The sequence below is a fragment of the Peromyscus eremicus genome, chromosome 19 (genome assembly GCF_949786415.1).
Source record: "Peromyscus eremicus chromosome 19, PerEre_H2_v1, whole genome shotgun sequence".
NCBI lineage: Eukaryota > Metazoa > Chordata > Mammalia > Rodentia > Cricetidae > Peromyscus > Peromyscus eremicus.
In genome coordinates this window covers 23,521,399-23,543,251 of record NC_081435.1, presented here as the reverse complement: position 1 = coordinate 23,543,251, position 21,853 = coordinate 23,521,399, and the positions used below count along the sequence as shown (strand labels likewise).

The window sequence follows — 21,853 nt, the reverse complement described above, 5'->3', positions numbered from 1 at the left end:
GTTCTGGAGATCCAAATACTCAAGGCATCAGGCTTGTGTGGCAAGTGTTGTATCCACTGAACCATCTCTTTAAAAAACTATCATTTATTTGGTGGTGTGGATGGGTGTGCACACTACAGTACGCCTGTGTAGGTCAAAGACAGCTTGCCGGACTTGGTTCTCTACCATGTACGTTCTGGGTCTTAAGAAGTTAAGGGGGTGCTGGGGATCTGAACTCAGGTACTTAATGCTTGTGCAGTAAGAGTCCTTCTGACTCGGTCCCCCAGACCCTGAAAACATTTTACACCGCTGTTATCTTACAGAAATGGCCAATATTATCATTACCATAAGTCACCTTTTAACATTTTTTTTCTGAGTTAATTTTAAGAACCTGCAGAAAAATTAAAAAAAAGAAAGTAATAAATTACTTCATTTTGAAGTACTTCTGAGAAATTCTCCAAAATCAGACCATCATCCATTAATGGGGTTTCTAAAGGCCCAGTTTCTGTTATAAAAACGCGTTGATAGAACAGACACAAGGCCTGCCTTGTGTGCTCACATTCACTTGGGAAGGAAGCCAGAGCCAGTGTGGTGGTTCATGCCCATAATCCTATGAGTTTGAGGCCAGTCTGGGCCAATCGTCCAAAAACAAAACCAGAAAATTTAGAGGAGAAACCCACGTGAGAAACAGAAAGTTGGGTCATATTGCCATTAATGATTATTTTCTGAACACCAAGAGAGAAAAAAATTGTCTGTCACCCCGTTCATTTCTTATTTTCTCAGTTGTCCGTGTAGGAACTTGTCACTGATACTTGCCTGTTGATGGCTCCCTGGTAGTTTTGTTGACTGGCAGGTCAGTGTATTTTGACCTCTCAGCGTTGGCATTAATTTGGAAACACAAGTGTAGTCATGCCAGAGACAATATGATGAGAAAAGTTAGAGAATTGAGGCGCATGAGTAATAGGTGAGGAAAACATCCTACAGTAATTGAGAGGCTGAGTCCTTTTTCTTCTCCACCTCCCCTTTTCAAACTTTTCTTTCACTTAAGTGAACTGCAAAGTCCTAAGGCATTGGCCTCTCCAGAGGAAGTGAAGAGGTTTTGAATTATAGTAAAATAATAATAATAATGTGGGTGGAGTAATGTGAACTTGGCAAACTATCTGAGCTTTACTTTTTACTTCATTAAGAAAACCTGTCATTATGTTTTATAGATTATAATAATGAAGATGAATTTGGAAGAAAGTTGAGGTTCCTCTTGCAGCAGCTTCCACCTGTTAATTACAGTTTGTTGAAGTTTCTGTGTAGGTTTTTAGCCAATGTAGCATCCCATCATGAAGAAATTTGGTCTGCAAATTCTTTGGCTGCTGTTTTTGGTCCAGATGTCTTCCAGTAAGTTATTTCACAACTTTGTTTAATTTAGAAAAATTGGATTTGTGAAATGGAATCATTATATTGTCTCCCAAGAATCGTAGGATGCTTGATGAACCATGACTTTTTTTATAGTCTATCTGATTAATTCTCACAGCATTGCTGTGTTCAGGGTACAAATTAGGTAGGTTTTACAGATAGGGAAACTGAGGTACAGAATGATGACATAAATTGCTCAGTTTCATAAAGTGACTCACTGGTTCTTGTCTCATTTTACCTGTAATTAAGAACTCAGCTCAATTTAAGCTTTTATTCTTAGCATTTATACGGATATGGAAGATATGAAAGAGCAAGAAATTGTGAGCAGGATAATGGCGGGACTTCTGGAAAATTACTATGAGTTTTTTGAAAATGAAGAAGAAGATTTTTCATCAAATGATCTGAGTTCAATTACTGAGCAGGTGAGCATCCTTAACATTCTATTTCTTAGAAAATGGGAAGAGTCCTCTCTTAGTGGTTGACACGAACAAAGAATTGACTTACTAACCTAGAGGTGCTTCTTCTGAGTGTCCTTTGTAATTAATGGGTTATACATCCATGCAGCATATGATTGGGTCTATACCCTTATCCCCACTTCTTGATCTCAGTTTAGGTTCTAAGCAAAAGGCATTTATTATTTATTAATGTGTAGTGCTGGGCATTGGACCTCAGTCTTTGGACATGCTAGATAAACATTCTATCACTGAGATAAATGTTCAACTAGGAAAAAGTCAGAGTGCATGGTAGAAATTCTTTTGTACTTTATTCCCCAGCCCCATTATTCACTTAGAAATTGTTTATTTTGTGCAGCCCAGGTTGCCCATGACTCCAGCTAACTCCTTTGTCTTGAGTGTTAGGATCCCTGATATGCCCCACACCTGGGTAGTAGATAATTGTAAATCCTCTGACTATAATAAGTTATTCAAACCCATTATTTATATATTGAATTTTGGATCTTTTTTTTTTTTTTTTTTTTTTTTTTTTTGGTTTTATTGTTTGTGTGAAGATAATGGTATTAATTTAGCCCAGATTGGCCTGGAACTGAGTAGGTAGCCTAAGCTCGTCTTAAATTAGTCCTCTTGCATTGGCTTCCCAGTGCTGGGATTACAGGTGTGGGCTACCATGCCTGGCTTTTAAAATCTGGTGTTATTGTTACGATTTTTATTCATTCATTCATTTATTTTGAGGGATGATCTCGTGTGGCTCAGGCTTGCCTCAAACTTGTATGTAGGCGAGAATGACCTTGAACTTCTGATCCTCCTGCCTCTGCCTTCCAAGTGTTGGTGGGATAATAGGCGTTCACTACCACACTTGGTTTTATGAAGTACTGTGCACACTCTTCCAACTGACTTAGTGCTTGCATTATACTTGATTTCTTTTTCCTTTATGAAATAAGAATATTGGAACTGAATAATTATAATTTTTTTAAAGCATTATTTAGGCTCCTCATGTTTAGAATTTGTGAGTTAGATATCTGTTTGAAAGTTTTTCTTCTACAATTCAAGTATTTTGTCACCACTTTATTTATTTATTTATTTATTTATTTACTTATTTATTTATTTTGAGATAGGGTCTTACTGTATATCTCTGGCTGCCCTGGAACTAACTATGCAGACCACAGACTGGCCTCTAACACACAGATCTGTGTGCCTCTGCAGCTTGGGTGCTGGGATTAAAGGCTTGTTCCCTCATACCTGGCTAGTTTATTGAGGTAGGATCTCATGTAACACACAGTTGACCTTGCTTTGTAGCATAGATTGGCTTTGAATTACTGATACCCTACTTCAATCTTGTGAGCACTGGGATTACACTTAGCTCCAGATGAGTATTGCTTGAGAATAAACATCAAGAGGACAGGTCGATGGCTATGTCATAAAGTTTTTTGTTTTTGTTTGAGACAGGGTCTTATGCAACCCAAGCTGACCTGAAACTCCTTATAGCGCCAAGGCTTGCCTTGAGTTTCTGATTCTATGTCTTCCCTTTCCGATGTTGAGATTATAGGTGAGATTATAGGCATGTACCACTCACTACGCTTGGTTGACACTTAAACTTTAATGCCTTGATGGTTATAAACCCATCTATTAAGGAATTCTCTATGTCATCCTTCTTTAAATTTTAATCCAGTAGCTTTTTTCGATTCAAAATTAATGGCTGTCCAAAATGTAATAGCAGTCTGTGTGTGTGTATGTGTCATTTTCTATGTTTCTAAGATGTTTGACTTGTTAGAAATTGATGACAGCTTGACCTACTGTTCATAGACTCCTGAAATTTGCAGTGCATGCCTTGGTTATGCTTTATATTGTTATATAATCTTGTGGTCTTCTGTCTTATAATTTCCTTACGTGTGCTGAACTTTCTGTCTATATGTCAGTATTTTTATATTTTTTTAAACATTAGAAAAATTGGCTTTAAACTATATTGTGGTTTACATTACATAGGATGATGCTTAAATTGAGTAGGACTGAAGAGGTATGTTGAGTTCTGTCGGGTTTGCCCATAGAAAAGATATCAGTCTATTGAGCAAAATAGTGCCAAGAAGTAGGGTAGTGAGGTGTTTTTCAAGTTGTGCGTGCTTGGTGACTTCAGAGGCCAGAAGAGGGTGTTAGATCTCCTGAACTGGAGTTACATGTGATTGTCAGCCACCATATGGGTGCTGGGTCCTGGAGGAGCAGCCAGTAAGTACTCTGAACCGCTGAGCCTTCTTTCTAGCCCCTGGGGTCTATTTTCTTACCCATTTAAATAAATAAACTTCTTGATTAAAGTGGTTACAAGTAACAGAAGTACAGATTTGTGAAGCTTGTTTCTCCTAAGCAGTTTTGATAAACCTCAGTTAGATTTGGATTGATGAGGTATTTGAGGTGCGGGTAGCATAGTCTCCAACTCAGCCTAGTTGTGTTGAGGTTGCTTTAACCTAACTACTTCTTAAGTCTCATTTATATATTTAGGGATAGCGGCAAGCATGGCTGTCTGGCAGTGCTTTGCTTTTTATTTTATTTAATCGTGGTAATTGAAGGAAGCCAAGTTTATTCAGCACTGTTTTGGAGTTTCATCCCATTAACTCAAGTATTTAGTTGTTAAACTCTTGTGAAGGTAGTAGGCAGTCTTACGCAGCATGTGTGTTGAAATAATGAATAGGGAATGCTTGAGAAATGACTTGACAGAAGTCAGGTGGACTTTGATTGGGCTGTTCAAATGAATGATTTTCCAGGAGGGGGTTTGAAGTGATAATTACGTTCCTTTATACGTTTGAGAAGGCAGGTAGCAGCATTCTCCACAGTCTGGAGTCTGGAGAGCAGGCATTTCATGAGGCCATAGTGAAGGGAGTTACAGCAGTCAGAGAGAAGAGATATAAGTAGGGTGAAGGTTTCCGCTCGGGAAGTTGAGGCAGCTACATAGTTGAAAGTGAATTATGAATAAACAGAAATTGTTGAGCAGACGATCAGGTGGACAGAGGAAAGATGAAGAACTTGTGAAGATTAGTATGGAGTGAGAGGACATTTGATTCTGTCCTTTATGACCTCTCTTGATCTAAGTAATTGAGTTAGTTATTACTGGAGATGTCCCATTGATTGTGCTAGGAATTGTAATTGAGAAGAAGAAAATCCTACAGGTTATATTTTTAGTTGTGATTATAATAGTGTTTTTAAAAATATTGGAGATTGCTGGTTATGTAAGATTTATTGACTTGAATATGATACATTCAGTATGAAGTAGTATAAGGCTTTCCTAGTTCCCAAGAGCTATTGTGTATAGAAATGATTTTTTAAAAATAATTATGAATTGTTTTTTAAATTTTGTGAGTATGTGTGATGTCTGTGTGTGTGTAGTCTAGAGGACAGCATTGGGCTTCTTGCGCTGTTGCTCCTCACCTTACCCTAGGAGGCAGGGCCTCTCACTGAAGTGGGTGCTCAGGGACTGCTTAGATTAGCTGGTCAGTGTGTGCTGGGGATCTCCTGACTCCCTATCCTCAGTGCTAGAGTCACAGATGTACGTGACCATGTCTGACTTTTATGGGCTCTGTGGATCCAGGTTGAGGTCCCAATGCTTATGTAACCTGTCATTTGAGCCAGCTGAGGCATCCAAATGAGCCATCTCCCCAGCTCCTAATGACTTCATTTTAGCATGTATGTTTGGTGCATATGTGTTTGTATGTATGTGCGTACGCTTGTGCAGGGGGGCATGCACATGCGTATGTCTGTGTGTGTGGAGGCTAGAGGTTAGCATTAGTGTCTTCTTTGAATAGTAGGATCTCACTTATTCCCAGAACTCACTGACTTGGGCTAGTCTAGCCAGCTGCTTGCTTTGGGATCCTGTCTCTGCTTCTTGAGTGCTGGGGTTACAGGCAGACTGCCACTCTTATCTGGCTTTGCACTGGACTCTGGGAATCTGAACTCTGTCCTCATACTTGTGTGGTAAGCACTTTACCCTCTGAGCCATCTCCTTAGTCTCCAGAATGATTTATGAAAGTGATACATGTTAAAATAGTACCTTTTAACCAAAAGATAGGTAGACCGGATAAGTATTTATTCTGTTTAAATAAAATGATTTTAAGTTTATTTATTGTGTATGTCATGGTACCTGTGGAGGTCAGAGGACAATCTGGAGAAGTTTTTTCCCCTCAGCTGTGTGGGTTCTGGGGAACAAACTTAAGGACATGGACTCAGGCTTGATGGCAGTGCTTTTACCTGCCGAGCTGTCTGCCCGGCTCACTGCCCCCTCTGAAGTTGTTCTCATCACAGTTTTATTGGTAGATGAGGCATTGCATTTATAAGCACAACAGATTGAATGGAGTCTCTCAGATTTGCAAACTGAAGCCATGGACTTTTTACAACTGTTTTTTGAGATACCATATGTTGAACCCGTGTCCCTGAGCAGTGTCCAGCCGTTGACTGTGGTTAGTGTTTTCATCGGACACATGGCAGCAGTTACTGTTGAGGAGCTCCCCCTTGGGTTTGTGTAGTCTAGTTTAGGCAGCCAGCCATCTTGGCAAGACTTGCTGGGTGCAGTCTAACATTTCTAGGAGACACAGTCTCATAGCAAACTTTCTGTCCCTCTGGCTTCCACAGTCTCCGTGCCCTCTTCCTCAGTGGTCTCTGAGCTTTAGGTGCAGGAGTGGTGGTGTAGGTGATCGGTTGGAGCTTCTTCCACACAGCCACTTGTTCTCTGCAGTTTGATCAGCTGTGGTTTTCTGGAATGGTCTCTGTCTGGCTAGTTTGAGTAGTCTCTGGCACAGGATGTGCTGCTCAGTATTTTAATGACTAATAACTAATATTAACTTATAAAAGCTATTAGGTTACTTATAATTTCTTCTTTGGTATAATTTATTTTTGAGACAGGGTCTTGCTGCGTAGCTCAGGTTGGCCTGGTAGTCACTCTGGAGCCCAGACAGGCTTGAACTCTTAGAGGTATGCCACCACATCTAACTGCTGCTTTTGGACAACTTTAAAATATGTTTCACTTAAAAATCTTTTATTGGCCGTGCAGTGGTGGCGCACGCCTTTAGTCCTAGCACTCTAGTCCTAGCACTTGGGAGGCAGAGGCAGGTGGATCTCTCCGAGTTTGAGGCCAGACTGTTTTATAGTTCCAGGACAGCCAAGGCTACATAAAATAACCCTGTCTTGAAAAACAAAAAATGTTTTATTGACTTTCCTTTTGTATCTTAGTTATTTGTTTTTGTTAGTGATTAGTTAGTATAGTTGGTTTGATGATGGAGACTTTTGAATAAATCCTACTAGAAAAATATAATTACAACTTTGTGCTTATTAGTTAAAATGTAAGTTCTTTGTAAGATTAGTTAGAAAATTATTAGATTATAAAAGTGGTTAGAAAATGAAGCTTTAAAATTTTTTGTGACAAGTCTTACTGTGCAGTCCTGGCCAGCTGGAACCTCCAGTGTTCCTCCTGTGCTGGAATTGTAGACGTGTACTACCAGACCCAACAAAAGGGAAACAGTCTTACTATTCAGTGCAAGCTTTTTCCTAGTTAAAGCATTATTCTTTTTTGTCATGCATCAAAATGCTGTTTGACATAAGCAAAATGAAAATTAAAAAGTTGCATTTGTCTTGTTTATACACTTGGTTTTTATTTAGTTTTATAGTGCTGGGGATTAAAACTGGGGCCTTGTGCATGTTAGGTAAATGTTTCCCCTGTTCTATAATTTTATTTTGATATAAAAATGTTGACACTTTATAGGAGAGATTGGTATTAGGAAATGAATTTTTGTTTTGTTTTGTTTTTCGAGACAGGGTTTCTCTGTAACAGCTCTGGCTATCCTGAGGAAATGAAATCTTAAAACAAATGACTTGATTTACAGTATTTTTAGAGTAGTGTATCTTAGATAAGTCTTAAAAGCTTTATTAAATTTAATCCTGAAATTCCTTTTTATGTAGGTTAATGAACTTTCTGAGGAAGAAGAGGAAGATGAAAAGCTGGAGCATATAGAAGAACTTCCAGAAGAAGGTGTAGAAAAGTCAGATGGCATGCCAGAGGGGTTGCAGTTAAGGATGACTGAAAACATCCTGGAACCAGACAGTGTTACAGCATCAGCCAGGTAAAGGCTTGAGTTGAGCCGGCTTTAGCTTCTGAGGGTTCCAGTCTCACTGTAGACTCGAGCACTAAACACCAAGAGAACTGCCTGGGAGGCTGAGCCGGGCATAGCCGGGCATAGCCGGGAGGGACACAGCTAGTGTTGGAGAGTCACCTGGCGTGTGCATGTTCCTGTAATCGCAGTGTTTGGAAGGCAGAGGCAGGAGAATCTCTTCCAGCAGACCAGGCCATGCAGGCTGTATATGTAAGACCCTTTTCTCGGTGGGGGCGGGGGCGGGGGCGGGGGCGGGGGAGACATTTGAGTATCAAAGAGCAAGAAAGCTAAAAGCTGTTAGGAGTTTTCATTTCCCAGTGTCACACTTTTCGTCAGAAATAAAGCCTTGTGTGTATAATTCTTACAATTTGTTTTTATATTAGCTAATTAGTTGGGTTTGGTTAAAGTTTTAGCACCCTTGATTTCTAGAGATGGTAGTATTGTGATTGAATTGACTGTGTTAGTTACTTACCTGCTTGCTGCTGTGACGAAACACCATGGTCAGGCAACTTTTAAAGAAACAGTTTAATTGGGCTTATGGCTCGAGAGGATTAGAGTCCATGATGGTGGAGCAAAGGCATGGTGACAGGACCGCTAAGAGCTTACATCTTGATCCCTAAGCAGGGGGCAGAGTGGGGGGGAGACAGGGAGGAGAGAGAGAGAGGGGAAGAGGAGAGAGAGAGAGAGAGAGAGAGACAGACAGACAGAGAGCGCACCCTCGTGGACAACTGAGCATGTACACACAGGGAATGGCACTGGCCTTTTGAAACTTGAAGCCTGTCTGCAGTGACACAGCTCCCAAGAGGGAACACTTCCCAGGTCTTCTCAAGCAGTTTCACTGGTGGGGGCTTACTGCGGTGGCTGTTCTCATCTAAATTACCACATTGATGTCTAAAAATAGGTTGTTTTTAAATTGTGTGTGTGTGGGTGGGGGGGTATGTATGTGTGAATGCAGTGCCTGTGGAGGACAAGAGAGATGGGCTTTCCTTGAGCTGGAGTTCTGAGGCTTTTGTAAACTGCCTGGCCTGGGTGCTGGAAAGTCCGAAGAAGGCATTGGATTCCCTGGGATTGGAGTTACAGTTGGTTGTGAGCTATCATGTCAGTGCTGGGAATGAACCAAGGTCCTCTAGAAGAGTGACCAGTGCTTTTAGCTACTGAGGCAATTCTTCAGCTCTAAAGATAAATCTTAGCGACAAAATCCCCAGATCATTTCATTCCTTTAACTCTCTAGTATCATCCCGTTTTATTTATAATAAACAGAATTCTCAAATGGACGATAGAGTCTATATAACTAATCTGCCCCACCTTACCGGCAACTGCCCCACCTGACTTTGTCTCTTGGGTAATATTCCTTTGGTCATTCTCTTCTGGCTATAGCAGAATTCCTCAAATGTGCTGTCATGTTCTCCCCTTGAGCCTTGGCTGTAGAGCAATGCCCATAGGCAGGGTGTGGGCCAGGTAGGAAGAGAGCACATGGTATCGGAGGAGGAAAGTGGGAGAAAGATGACACAGAACTAGACAAAGGAATTCTGTAGCATTTGATCCTGAAACCTTGTGTCCCTAGTTCAGGCATTGCTCTCATTTTCACCACTGGAGAGGACTCTGTTCCATCACTGGTAGTGTTATCTAATCAAAAGTCCATGTGTTTAGAACTATGTAACTTGGAAATTTTACCATAGAAAGCTACTGCTGTTGTATCTGATAAGGTATTTGTGATGGTGTCCAGTACTAAGCTTGTATTTAACTAGGACAAGCAGTATTATATGTAGGAGTGTGTATTTATAAAGGAAATTGAGCATAGTATTTTTGCTTATGAGAATTCTTACAAGGTCTGTTAATAACATTCAAAGAAGAATAAAAACACATAGCAGATTTAATGTAACTCAGCAAGGGAAAATATATATGTATTTATGAAGATGTGTTTTCTTTAATAAGTAAACATTCTGTTAACCAGCTTGATAGTATACAGAAAGCTGAGCTGAAAGTATTTGTAGATACTCCAGACAGAGCCTGGATGTAGCAGGTGCAGGCTCCTCATACAGAGCCAGCTTCTCTACCAGCTTCTGTCAGGCAGAGCTCAGGATGATGTCCAGTGGGCCTGACAGCGAAGAGGAGCTGCCTCTATCTCAGCTTCCAGGAAGTTGAGGCAAGAAGATTGCCAGTTTGAGGTCAGCTGGACTACATGGTAGGACCCGCCTATAAGTGAAGATTTATGAATTATTTATTTGCTTTGAAATGCATGTAGTCCAGGCTGGCCCCACACTCTTTTGTGTAGCCTAGGGTTACCTTGAACTCTTGAACTTCCTGCCTTCATCTCCCACATGCCAGGATTACAGACTTGGCCACCACACCCAACACAGGTCATGATTGTTACTCAATTGTTTCAAAGGCCTGATCTGATTTTTTTTTAAAAACTTACTAGGGTTGATGCTGCTGCTGCTACTGCCAGTGATGGTAACGTAAAGTGTTCAAACCCTGTGGCTGGGACGACTGCAGATAATGAAGTCATGCAGCAAGATCTTATATTTGAGGGTCAGAAAAATAATCAGGTAAGAAATGCTAGAAGCATCGTTCTAATTGTCCCATGTGTTCCTTTGACAGCAGAAGTTATAGTTGAGCAATTTTGCTAACATACTTGTCTCTCTTGTATACATTCTCTGTAGAATTTAGGAATCATGTTAGGTAGAGAGGAAGCATAAAGCACCTTATTTTTATTATTTTTAATCTTTTGTGTATGTTTGTTTGTGAGTGCAAGCTTATGCATGCCATGGTACCTGTGTGGAGGTCAGAAGGCAACCCTTGGTGCTAATCTTGGCATTCAGTCTTGTTTGAGACGGTGTGTTGTTTTGTTCCTGTATACACCAGGCTGTTTGGCCCAGGAGCTTCGGAGGATCAACTTGTCCTCTAGCCGGTTTTGCTGTAGGCACTGGGATGGCAGATTTGTACTGCTGCGCTTTACATGGGTTTGGGATTTAAACTCAACTCCTCGAGTTTATGTGGCAAGCACTTGTACCCAATTAGCCATCCCCCATGCCAAGGGCCTTTTTGTTTTAGACAGGGTCTTACTGTATAGCCCTGGCTGGCATGGAACTCTACATAGACCAGGCTGCTCCCCCCCCCCCCCCTCGTACGGGGATTAAAGGTGTGTGCCTTCATGTCCAGCATCAAACACATTTTAAAAGTATTTCTGGGAAGGAAGTTTTATGACTCCAGCTGAGGTAGCTAGTGGTATTGTGGTTGAGCTTTATTAGTTTCAAAGCTTTCTGTATTTCTTAGTACTTTTGAAGAACATAATATAGTAAAATTTTTTTTTACCTCTTTTCCCTTTGCAGTTCTTAGTTGAAAATAGACTCCTGTAACAAAAGACAGATTTAAATGAAAACTTTTTTTTATTGTAAACTTCTTAGGGGTATCGGTGTTTTGCATGTACCACATGGTGTGCTTAGTAGAGGCCCAGAGGCCAAAAGAGGAGGCATTGGAACTCCTGGGAAGGGAGTAAAAATTGTGAGCTGCCATGTGGGGTCTGGGGATTGTCCCCAGACCCTCCTGAGAGAGCAGCAGTGCTCTTAACTGCTGACTGTCTCTCTAGCCTCTCAATATATACCCTGGCTGGCCTGGAACTTGCTATGTAGACCAGGCTGGCCTTGAACTCACAGAGATCAGTTTACTTTTCTTTCCTTCCTGAATTGCTGGGATTAAAGGAATGGGCCACCATGCCTGGCAACAAGACACAAAAGATGAAATAAACAAGCTTAATGAATTATACCTCAAGTACAGGTGGGAATTGGAGGAAACAGTGAATCTCTAAAGATGGTTTATCTAGCACTGGTGTCGAGAATCGAGGATAGGTGTGTAGGAGATGACCAGGAAGAGGCATTTGAGCCATCCAAAGGATTTAGTTCCATTAGGGCAGAGTCATAGAAACACCGTTCTCTGCCTGGCGGAGGAGATGGGGTACAAATGAAGATGCCTCATGTGCGAGATGTTCTGATACAAAGGGTGGTGCTTGTTTCCTCGTTTGTCACTGTCTAAAACAATCAGCTCAGTAACGTCTGAGAGGCCTGTGCTGTACGGCACGTTCAGAACGCTCTGGTCAAGATCTGCAACTATAGGAAACCCGGGAACACTTTTGAGAATGGCTGAACTGTTGGTTGTGCTGCATAAGCCACTGGCATAGTTGTTTTAAAGAAATACTTCGAAGTACAAACCTAGAAGCTGGGTCTGTATGTCAGCGGTCCAGGACATACCTGGATTTGAACCTAGGTCTAAAAGAAAAACAAAGTATAAAAGCAGCACCTGAGCCATGTTTGTTGGTTTATTGTTTGTTTTTCCAGACAGGGTTTCTCTGTGTAGTTTTGGAGCCTGTCCTGGATCTCGCTCTGTAGACCAGGCTGGCCTCGAACTCACAGAGATCCTCCTGCCTCTGCCTCCCGAGTGTTGGGATTAAAGGCATGTGCCACCACCGCCCGGCCACTTTTTATTTTTAAATAAACAGTTGTTCTCATTAAGTGTGTTAATTTGGGAGGTTGCATTGTTTTGTGTTTATATTATTAATGCCTGCCTAGAGGATAGTTGGATTCTCATACTTGCTTTTGTATTCAATATGCTGCTGAAGATTGAATTGGAGAGTAGGAAACAGTTCAGCCTCATGGAGATTCAGTTTTTTCAGATAGACAGACACTTTTCATACCAAACAAAACTGGACACATGCATGGTAGCTTCTAAAGAGTTGGCAGGATGGTCAGTGGATAAAAGTGCTTGCCACACAAGCCTGTTCAGTTGAGTTCAGTCCACAGAACCCACACTGGAAGGAGAGAGCCAGTTCCTGAAAGTTGTCCTCTGATCTTTACACGTGTGCTGTGGCATGTGTGCACACGCAAACGCATCCTAATAGGAGTAGAACAATTTAAGAAGAGTCTAGGAATTGAAGTGTTTGTTGGTGTTAAAGATGATCAAGAGCACGAAAATGTGTATACACATTGTAGTAATATTGAAGAGGATTAGATTGTACTTCCAAGACTTGTTCCTTCACGTAGCTTAGGCTGGTCTGTAGCCCGGGAGCAGCTCAGAGCTTGAGTCTTACCACCTCTGCTCTTGAGTGTTGGGATTATAGGCTTGTGCCAACACACCTGGTTCTCTTGGATCATTTTTTATTTGTAAACTCATTGAAAAGTAGGTGGTTCTGTGCTTCTGAGACTCAAGTGGCCCCTGTATAGAAAGAAGTTATTTCAAATGTACCCAAGCCAGAGCCCTTCCTCTGCTAGACAATGCTCTACTCCAGAACCAGCACCATAATTTTTGAAGGAGAGAATTCTAAGGAAAGAAGATACTAGTGATTATTGCTTACAAGGAGACAGAAAAACAAGGGCCTTGTAAGTATATATCAACTTTGTGTACAGAAACTGCCAGTTCCTACAGACTGTTGGAGTAGTGGAGGAGGAGTGTTTGCTGATTTGTAATCTATTGTCTTGATTGCAGCTGTCTGTACTGTGAGTGTTGGGACTGGTAAACAGTGGTGGTGTTCTTTGTCAGTCTGTAGGTATACTGTTAGAGCCTTGTAGTGACCACGGTGACAGTGAGGACGGCTGTCCTGAGAGGTAAGCCCTTTCTATTGTTGCTGATAAGTCAGTCATTTGGAGAATTGGAACCTTTTCACAGAATTTTGGTTGAAAACTTTGGGTGAATGTCCATTAGAGCCCACAGTTAATCTTAAGAAAACCAGGCTTCTTATTTTAATGGTAGGTTAGAGTATATTAATAGCGACCAGTATTTAGCTTCCCAGCTGCAGACGAACATTAGTTATGAATATATATTCAGAGAGAACACAGCCTTCTTAGAGATGACAAAAACTTGATTTATAGAACAATTAGAATTTATCAGTACTGTCAATAGACCTGTCAGTGAGCTGATAGTTTGGGAACTGTGGCAGCCAACCAAAAGTTGATGAAATACTAAAATGGATGAGTATGGGATATTTTTCGTTCCTGCTGCTCATCCTTACTGTGTCCAAGGATAATCTTGCCCATGTGGTGCTTGTTCACCCCATCCCTGCAAGATGTCTGAGATAGTGAGATCCACCAAATGTAGTCTCCACAGATACAGTCCCTTTGAGGAAAAGCTTTGGCGGAGTGTTTTAATCAGCCATAGGAGGCTTTTCCAGTCACTCAGGTCTTGCTGCCCTTTACACCAGTCTTTCAGAGGCTGCCAAGAAGTGTATCCTAACATTCTTAGCAAAGGTGACTTGATCTCTGAAAACGACCAATAATGCGGGCTCTGATAGAGCGATACTGATTTGCTGATAGCCTGTTGGTCAGGTAAAGTTTTGTTAATGCTGTTGTATCTTAGTTGTGAGCAGGAACCTGTTGTTGGAGGGTAAGTAAATTCTTTGGAGCCGTGTCTCTGGAGTGTCCTCATACTCTGAAGGTCCACAGATTTCCTGCTTAGGGAGCTCCTTGTGCTTCCTTTCAGGAGGCAGGACTGATCTTCTTCCAGCCCAGGGAGTTTTGGAGCTATGGGCTGAAGATATAAGATTAACAGGCATCCCCAGAATGATGACATCGGGATATGGTAGAACAATAAGTATCCATTTAGTGAGGACCCAGTCTTTTTGGAAAGCTCTTTACTGTTCAACTCATGTCTAGGTTAGCAAACTTGTTGTAGATCCAGAGTACTTTGGTTAGGTGGATTGCATTTTGCATGGTTAATACTTATGTTTTTCAGATTTAGATAATTAGGTCTTTGAGAGTGAGTGTAACTTATCCTACCATTTACTCTGACCCTAAATAAAAGAAAGCCTTGAAGCAGTGATGGTGCACACCTTTAATCCCAGCACTCAGGAGGCAGAGGCAGGCAGATCTCTTGAGTTTGAGGCCAGCCTGGTCTACAGAGAGAGTTACATGACAACCAGGTCTACACAGAGAAACTGTCTTGGCTCCTCCCCTTCCCCCAAAAAAAGCTTGTCAGAGAATTCAGTTTCTCAGGCCACCAAAGATAAGATACTTACAAGGAGATAGCTTCTTTAAGTCAAGGCTTGTCTTCCAAGTGTTCATCACTATTATGACCACTTAAAAGTAGCACTTAAGTCTATGTATTATAAATTGACATAGATCTCTTTGAGGAGCATTTCCACTGTGGGCATATTGATAGCTTACCCTATTAATAACAAATGCTTTGTTGACTGGCCAAAGAGGTAGAGGTCATTTGTGACAACTTAGAATATTGTTCTTACATAGGGGTTCATTTTCTGGGGAACTCAAAGGTGTATGAAGTTGTGTTTGTTTTTTTTTTAATGTTGTATGTTAGGTTTTGTGGTGAGGGTCTAAGAAGCAGTAAACTTGTTGAGTTACAGTAACCTCCTGTGATAGTGCACAGCCTTAAGGGACAGAGCCAAACCTTTGTAAGTCTTTGCATGGAGAGAAGAGTGGGTTAAAACTAGTCCTTACTTTATGGATTCCTTTTCTAATATGCATCAGTTCTTACTGGCTTCTATATTGCGGTTTTTAATTTTCCTTTCATAAAGATTTTTCTTTTGGGGGTGTTTTTATGTGGGGAGCGAGTGGTAGAGAGTATTATTTAATTTTTCTAAACCTGAAGTGAGTCTGTGGATCTTTTCAGTATTGTGTGATTTTCAGATATAGGGCTCCAAAGAATGGGCATATGCCCTGAGGTCACTTTCCTCTCCCATTTTAAATGCTAACTGTATTGGGGAGGAGAAGAATCTAGGTAAGAAGTAATAAAAGTAACCTTTTTAGTTTTCATATGCTAATAACTCTACTTGTGTTTTTAGGAAGGAGTATTTGTTATGTGACAGTGATAAATTGCCGCACTTGATTCTGGTAAGAACTATCTTTATGTTATAGTTCTGTTGCTTAGATTAATGTATCAGTTATTATATCTGGCCTCTAACTCTTGCATTGGATAAGCTGAAAGGAGTCATGTATGTTATAGTTAAGTATCAGTTAATGTGGTTACAAGATTGTGGGTTATGAAAGTACTTTCCTAAATTTGAGATCCAAATTTGGTTTCCTAGTAAGACATTATAAAATGCAAATTTGCATTTGAATAGTTTGCTTGGAGCTGAAGAGATGGGCTGCTCTGGCTGCTCTTCCAGAGGTCCTGAATTCAATTCCCAGCAATCACATGGTGGCTCACAACCATCTGTAGTGGGATCTGATGCTGTCTTCTGGTGTGTAGACATACAAGCCAACAAAGCACTCATATATATAAAATACATAAACTAACAAACCTAAAACAACAACAGCAGCAACACTGACTCCTCTTCCAGCACCCACACGGCAGTTCAAACCCTCTGTACCTCCAGTCTCAGGGGATCTGATGCCATCTTCTGGCCTCCTTGGGCACAAGGCACACATGTGGTGCACATACATAGCATAGGTGCACGCGAAACATTCACACACACACACACACACACACACACCCACACACACACAGAGAAATGGGACAGTTGGCTTTGTTGGCACAATAAGGTAATGAAAAATACATATTGTGTGCTGATTGTCTCTGAGCCAGTTGTGAAAAGTGTCATGGTTATGAAATGCATTCTTTATTTTAAAATGCAGGATTCCAGTAGCAAGATACATGATTTGAATGCCAACACTGAATCAGAAGTAACCGACAGTCAGAGTGTTGGTGTTCAAGGAGAAGCAGCATGTATACAGATTGCACATTTAGATCTGAAGAATGTTTCTGATGGTGATAAATGGGAAGGTAATTTTACTCACCATGACAATTTCCCAACCCCTTTATTTGTAACTGAAGTAACCCAGAGCAGTGACAAGACTCCTGCCTCTTCTGGACAATGCTTGTCATCCTGCTCTGTTCTCTCTTGAAAACAAATGAAGCTTGTTGTTTTTGTCTTTGGATTTTGTTTTGTTTTCTCAAGTATAATAGTAGAGCAGCTCTTTCATGAGTAGAATATAACTATATGATTAGCTCTGAGAAAGCATGCTGCTGCTGGGCATGATGGTACATGCCTATAATCCAGCATCTGGGAGAGAAGGAGGATTGTGAGTTTTAAGACCAGCCTGAGCTATATCCTGAGACCATCTCAGCGCCCCTCCCCAAGGCACTTCTCTCAAAGAAAAATCAAAATTGGTTAAAAATAAAAATCACCCTAGAATGGACTTGGTTAATTATTAAATCAGATACCATCATTTGTTCTTTGAAAGTTCAGTGTATTAGAGTTTTGGTGCTTTTACCAGTTTAAATAGGATGTTTAGCTACTTTTTCTTACAATCATCAGTAATAGCTTTTTATTTTTTAATTCTTTAAGGGTACTTCTAAGCAAAGATTGTACTGTAGATTACAAAAGTATTTGGGGGGAGACCCTAACATTTGTACAAAGGAATGAAGTTTAAATTTAACAAGCAATATGGGCATAATTATTTTTTAAATTTAGCAAATGTACACTGAATTTTTGCTAAAGGTTTTACATTAAGAAAAACCATAAATTGTAAACAAATATTGGACTTAGTGAATTATTTATACATTAAAGTTTTTTCTTGGAAAAATACTAGAATCTACAGTTTACTTTGGAGTCCGTAAAAAGAAGACGGCTAGTGAAATGGATGAATAACAGAAAGCAGGTGCAGTGAGTGTTAATGGTGGACTCTGTCAGTGGTCTGCAGATACTCATTTACCTCTGCTGTATTTATCAACTCTCAATGTTGGCCAAGGGGGAAGGACAAGCAACCAGTTCGGATCCAGGAATCTGAGTCATGAACCATCCTTATAAAGAGAAAGTGAGACAACTCAGGACTTTGAGCCCAGTTTCTGTTGATGTGCCTAGGGACCTGGGATTGTCTCTTGACAGGTTATTTGGTGACGTACAGTGGTGGTACCCGAAGGGACAGTGCCAGTGCCCGAGTTCCTTCTGCCAACTGACCACAGTTTCAGTGTAGATTTCGTTGTTCTTAGTCTTCAGTCTCAAGTCTGGGCATTTTAAAACGTCCTACCAAATCCTTGTCTGAGCCAATTTTAGTGTGATCCTCCCCACCCGAGTTCTAGATCTCTGATTGTGAGCCCTAACTTAAACTAAATCAGGAGGTTGGTGTCTGCTTGACTTATTCAGAACTTCTAGAATTAATAAAGAAGCTCCCTTGAGTTAGGAGATGTTAGCCTACTGGTGGCGGTGAAGAGCACGTCTGTTACTGGAAAGGAACAGTGGCTAAAAGAGCACCCTTGGGAACTTTGGTAGGAAAGGAGTCCCTGAACAAGAGGGTAGGATACGATGAAGCACTTTTGTCTCTTCTGGTAGGAGATGCAAATAAATAACCACTTAGGATCTCCGACTGGAGGCTCTGACCCTGAGTTAAACCTGCGAGAGTGAGCGGTTTCCATTGTTGGAGAGACGGGTGTCTCTAGCTCCAGCTTTCTGGAGGTTCTCAAAGAAAGCCCAGTGCTGGTTTCCCTCTGTCGGAATCCACCTGGAGCTTGTGAAAGGAGGAGGAGCAGGTCTGCTTTCCAATGCCAGGGCTGCCTCGTTACCCTCCTGCTCACAGTCGGGATAAATCCATGTAGGTCTCTTCCAGAAGGGGATCGGAGACCTTCAGAAACTCAATGCTAGTGGGTAGGTGAGTGAACTGCCTAACATTAGTCATGTTGGTCTAACTTTGCCACAACTGTGAATATTGATTTTCTGCAATTAGGTGTTGGAATATTAAAAACAACAACAAAAACTTAAGATACTAAATTTCTTTAGACCTTGTATACTTTGAAATCTATAGACATATTTTGTTTGTTTGATGTGACTGTAGTAGAGGAATGGGGATGACTCCACAAATTGGGGCCCAGCTCAAAGGGTAGTTGGCAGAAGACAGTCAGCAAGCAGGTTGCATTTGTCTGCCACAACCAATATGAATTGGTGGCAGCCGTTCAAAGTCTTAATGGCGGTGGCCATCATCTTTCCCTCCGTCTTTCTGCTGCTGTCTCTGGGATGAAATATAGTAGTAGTCTTTTAGGAAGTATAAAGCCTGAACAAAGGGAGAGTTTTGTTTGTTTCTTTTCTCTTGTTGGTCCTGGGGATTGAACCTAGAGCCTTGAAGATGCCAAGAAGCACTCCATCACATAATGATACCCTCAGCCTTTTAAGGGAGTTGTTTCTTTCTGTCAGTCTTCAAAGTGTACTTGGCTAAGATGGTTCGGTTCTTCATCCTGTGTCTGAGATTAACAGTCACTTTTGGGTTTGCCTTGCTGAAATAGAAATGTATGTCTGCTACAGTGTGGTCAGTAGTCATTTCTTTGAACAATGTTTTTGAGCAGAATGCCTAACTGGTCTTAGGGAAATGGTTTTGGTATCCTTGGCTTTGTGTTATGTGTATGGTTTGTTCTGCCTGTGCTGTGTGTTCACTTTAGTATTTTTTGCCATTTTTTCCATTTTATTAGCGTCATGCCTTATCACTTTCCCCCTCATTGATTTCAAAACAATGCATCTGCAGAGAGATGGGGAGGGTAAGTATGGCTCACCATAGTTAGTCTTTCCTTTGTGTGGTTCACTTGCTTTGTCTTGTCGTTAGCCCTTCTCCTGCTGTCCCCAAATTTTAGGAAAACTTTTGTGTTTAAAAACTAAGAAAAAAATGTTTTTGTCAATATTTTTCTCTTAAAACATGGCAATTTCTCATAAATTGTTCATTATTAGTGTATTTGCTGGGACACAGGTACAAGGGTTGCTCTGAAATCACTGTATTGCTGAGTTTATTGTGGGATTACATACTTGTTACCCAACTTTTAGTCACCAAATTGATCTAGACGTCAAAAGCAAGCTAAATTATTTTCTAAAAAACTGTTAAAAAATAATGCTTTAAGTGGCTAATACATAACATTAAACTAAATTACTGAAGTGGTTGTCTTGATTATTGTCTAAAGAAAATGACAACTTTTTAAATTTTGATATTGTTAATCCATTATTGCATTAGTTTTTGCTTTTACAATAGCTATATCATCAAGATTCAAAATTTTAGTTTTAAAGTCTAATGTATATCAAGATTCAAAATTTTAGTTTTAAAGTCTAATTTATAGCTAGGAAGCCTCTCCTTTCCCGTAATCCAGTGATGCTTAAAGTTCATGCTATATTTGGCTTAGATTTGTAGATGGTGTGTATGAGAAGATACATAAGTTATATTAACATGGCTTCAGTGGAAAGATACAGGATCACTGTAGTCAGAAAAATGTGCTTAAGGAGAACCAGCACTGTTTTGTTCTCACTGAAGTACGGTTGTGGGAATTTAAGTAAGTGTGTGTGTGTGTGTGTGTGTGTGTGTGTGTGTGTGTGTGTGTATATCTTAGAAACCCCATAACAGAAAAGTAACTACCACTATTTTATTGTCAACAGTTTATGTTTATTTCATGTTATTTAACATATTGTGAACAGGATAAGTTGACTCCTCACTCTAAATATTAGAATTCTTAGAGTGTTCATTCTGTTTCTTAGTTCTGTGTAGTGTGGGGAAAACTTTCATATTTTAACATACCAGCCACTATCTGATAGAGAGTTCATATGCCTAGTGAGTGAGTGTTCACTGTTTCTAAGTAAAGACTTGTATTTGAAAAAATGTTTTTCTGTGTAATGTCTTTAGAATATTGAGTTAGGATTATGTTAAATAACATCTTTAGAATTAAATTTAAGAAACTTAATAGTGTTCTTGCTTTGTTACTGGGTTCAGGCATTTAAGGTGAATCTCTTAATGAGAGGATATGACGAATGAAGCTTGGATAATTTTAAACCCCAGCAGGCATTATGAATATGCTAGTATCTCTTGCTTTGATGTTTTCATATATAATGAACCCACTATACAATGTTGTAGACTCAAGACTCCCATATCTCGCCCTTGTGTTTGTTTCACAGAGCCGTTTCCTGCATTTAAGTCTTGGCAGGAGGACTCGGAGTCTGGAGAAGCTCAGCTGTCCCCACAGGCTGCAAGGATGACTCACCATCCCCTGGGAGAGGACTGCCCTCCAGTATTATCACATCGTAGTTTAGACTTTGGACAAAGCCAGCGTTTCCTACATGATCCAGAAGCGTTGGACTTTTCATCTAAGGCGCTTTCCTTCACTAGGTGTGTGATAGCACGTATTTGAGAGGCAGTTCTCATTCTGTACACAGATGCTTCCAGGCCTATTGTTTAAAGCCGCTGCCCCTATTCCTAAAGCATGTTCTGTAATTCTCTTGCTGTTGCATTTTGAGTTTATTGAGGTTTATGTAGTACTCGGGTGATCTGTTAAGACTGTGGGCATTTCTTCATGGTTTAGTCCTCATTCATCTATTCATTTGTAATTGGAATGTAGAACTCTGAAAGGAAAGAAGCTGACTAGTTCCCAGTGTTCTAATTGAAACTTCATTTTTATTGGGTTCCTCAGCTGTCAAGGAAGCAGGAGGGGGACTGTGGTCTTGGCATCCTCTTCAGCATCATAGACTGCACCTTCTTCCCAGAAGGAGCTGACATACACTGAGTGACCAGGGTGCCTGCTGCCAAGTCAACTCTGACCTCCATACTCTCTTTCTGTGTGCGTGAGAGAGAGAGGCAGGGGCAGAGAAAAGATTACAAAAGGAAAACAACAGCAAAATCTCAGAAATGTCTAAGCTGACAGAGGCTGCATAGGGAAAACTCGTGAAAAAGGGGACATTGTCTCTGCTGTAGTCTGATGCCTTCATTCATTTGGTTCAGCAGTGTCTGCCTTCCAGATTGAAGCTGTAATGCTTTTTCAGCTCATGAAGTCGTAGAGGAAAGAGCAGCAGGTGGTCTTCTGTGCCTTACTAGCAGGTGTCCTTGATATTGCAGCTTGTCCTTCATGATTGACAGGTTAACTCTGCTGTTGAAAATGAAGGCTCCAGTTACTGTTGTTCAGATGAGTTTAGAATGTATTATATCA

General features: G+C 40.6%; 1 protein-coding gene across 8 annotated transcripts in view; it reads left to right on the top strand.

The window, feature by feature from the left end:
* The window catches only part of Fam13b (family with sequence similarity 13 member B), a 65,425-nt gene that overhangs the window by 24,858 nt on the left and 18,714 nt on the right, over nt 1–21,853 (top strand). For 6 of the 8 annotated variants that reach the window (XM_059245879.1, XM_059245882.1, XM_059245876.1 and 3 more), the window contains exons 5-13: nt 1,191–1,368; nt 1,667–1,808; nt 7,776–7,936; nt 10,389–10,515; nt 13,499–13,563; nt 15,753–15,801; nt 16,546–16,693; nt 19,370–19,435; nt 20,829–21,039. In XM_059245879.1, the coding sequence (XP_059101862.1) occupies nt 1,191–1,368; nt 1,667–1,808; nt 7,776–7,936; nt 10,389–10,515; nt 13,499–13,563; nt 15,753–15,801; nt 16,546–16,693; nt 19,370–19,435; nt 20,829–21,039 (1,147 nt within the window). The remainder of the gene's footprint in view (nt 1–1,190; nt 1,369–1,666; nt 1,809–7,775; nt 7,937–10,388; nt 10,516–13,498; nt 13,564–15,752; nt 15,802–16,545; nt 16,694–19,369; nt 19,436–20,828; nt 21,040–21,853) is intronic. The other 2 variants (XM_059245883.1, XM_059245881.1) reach the window with 1 other exon arrangement.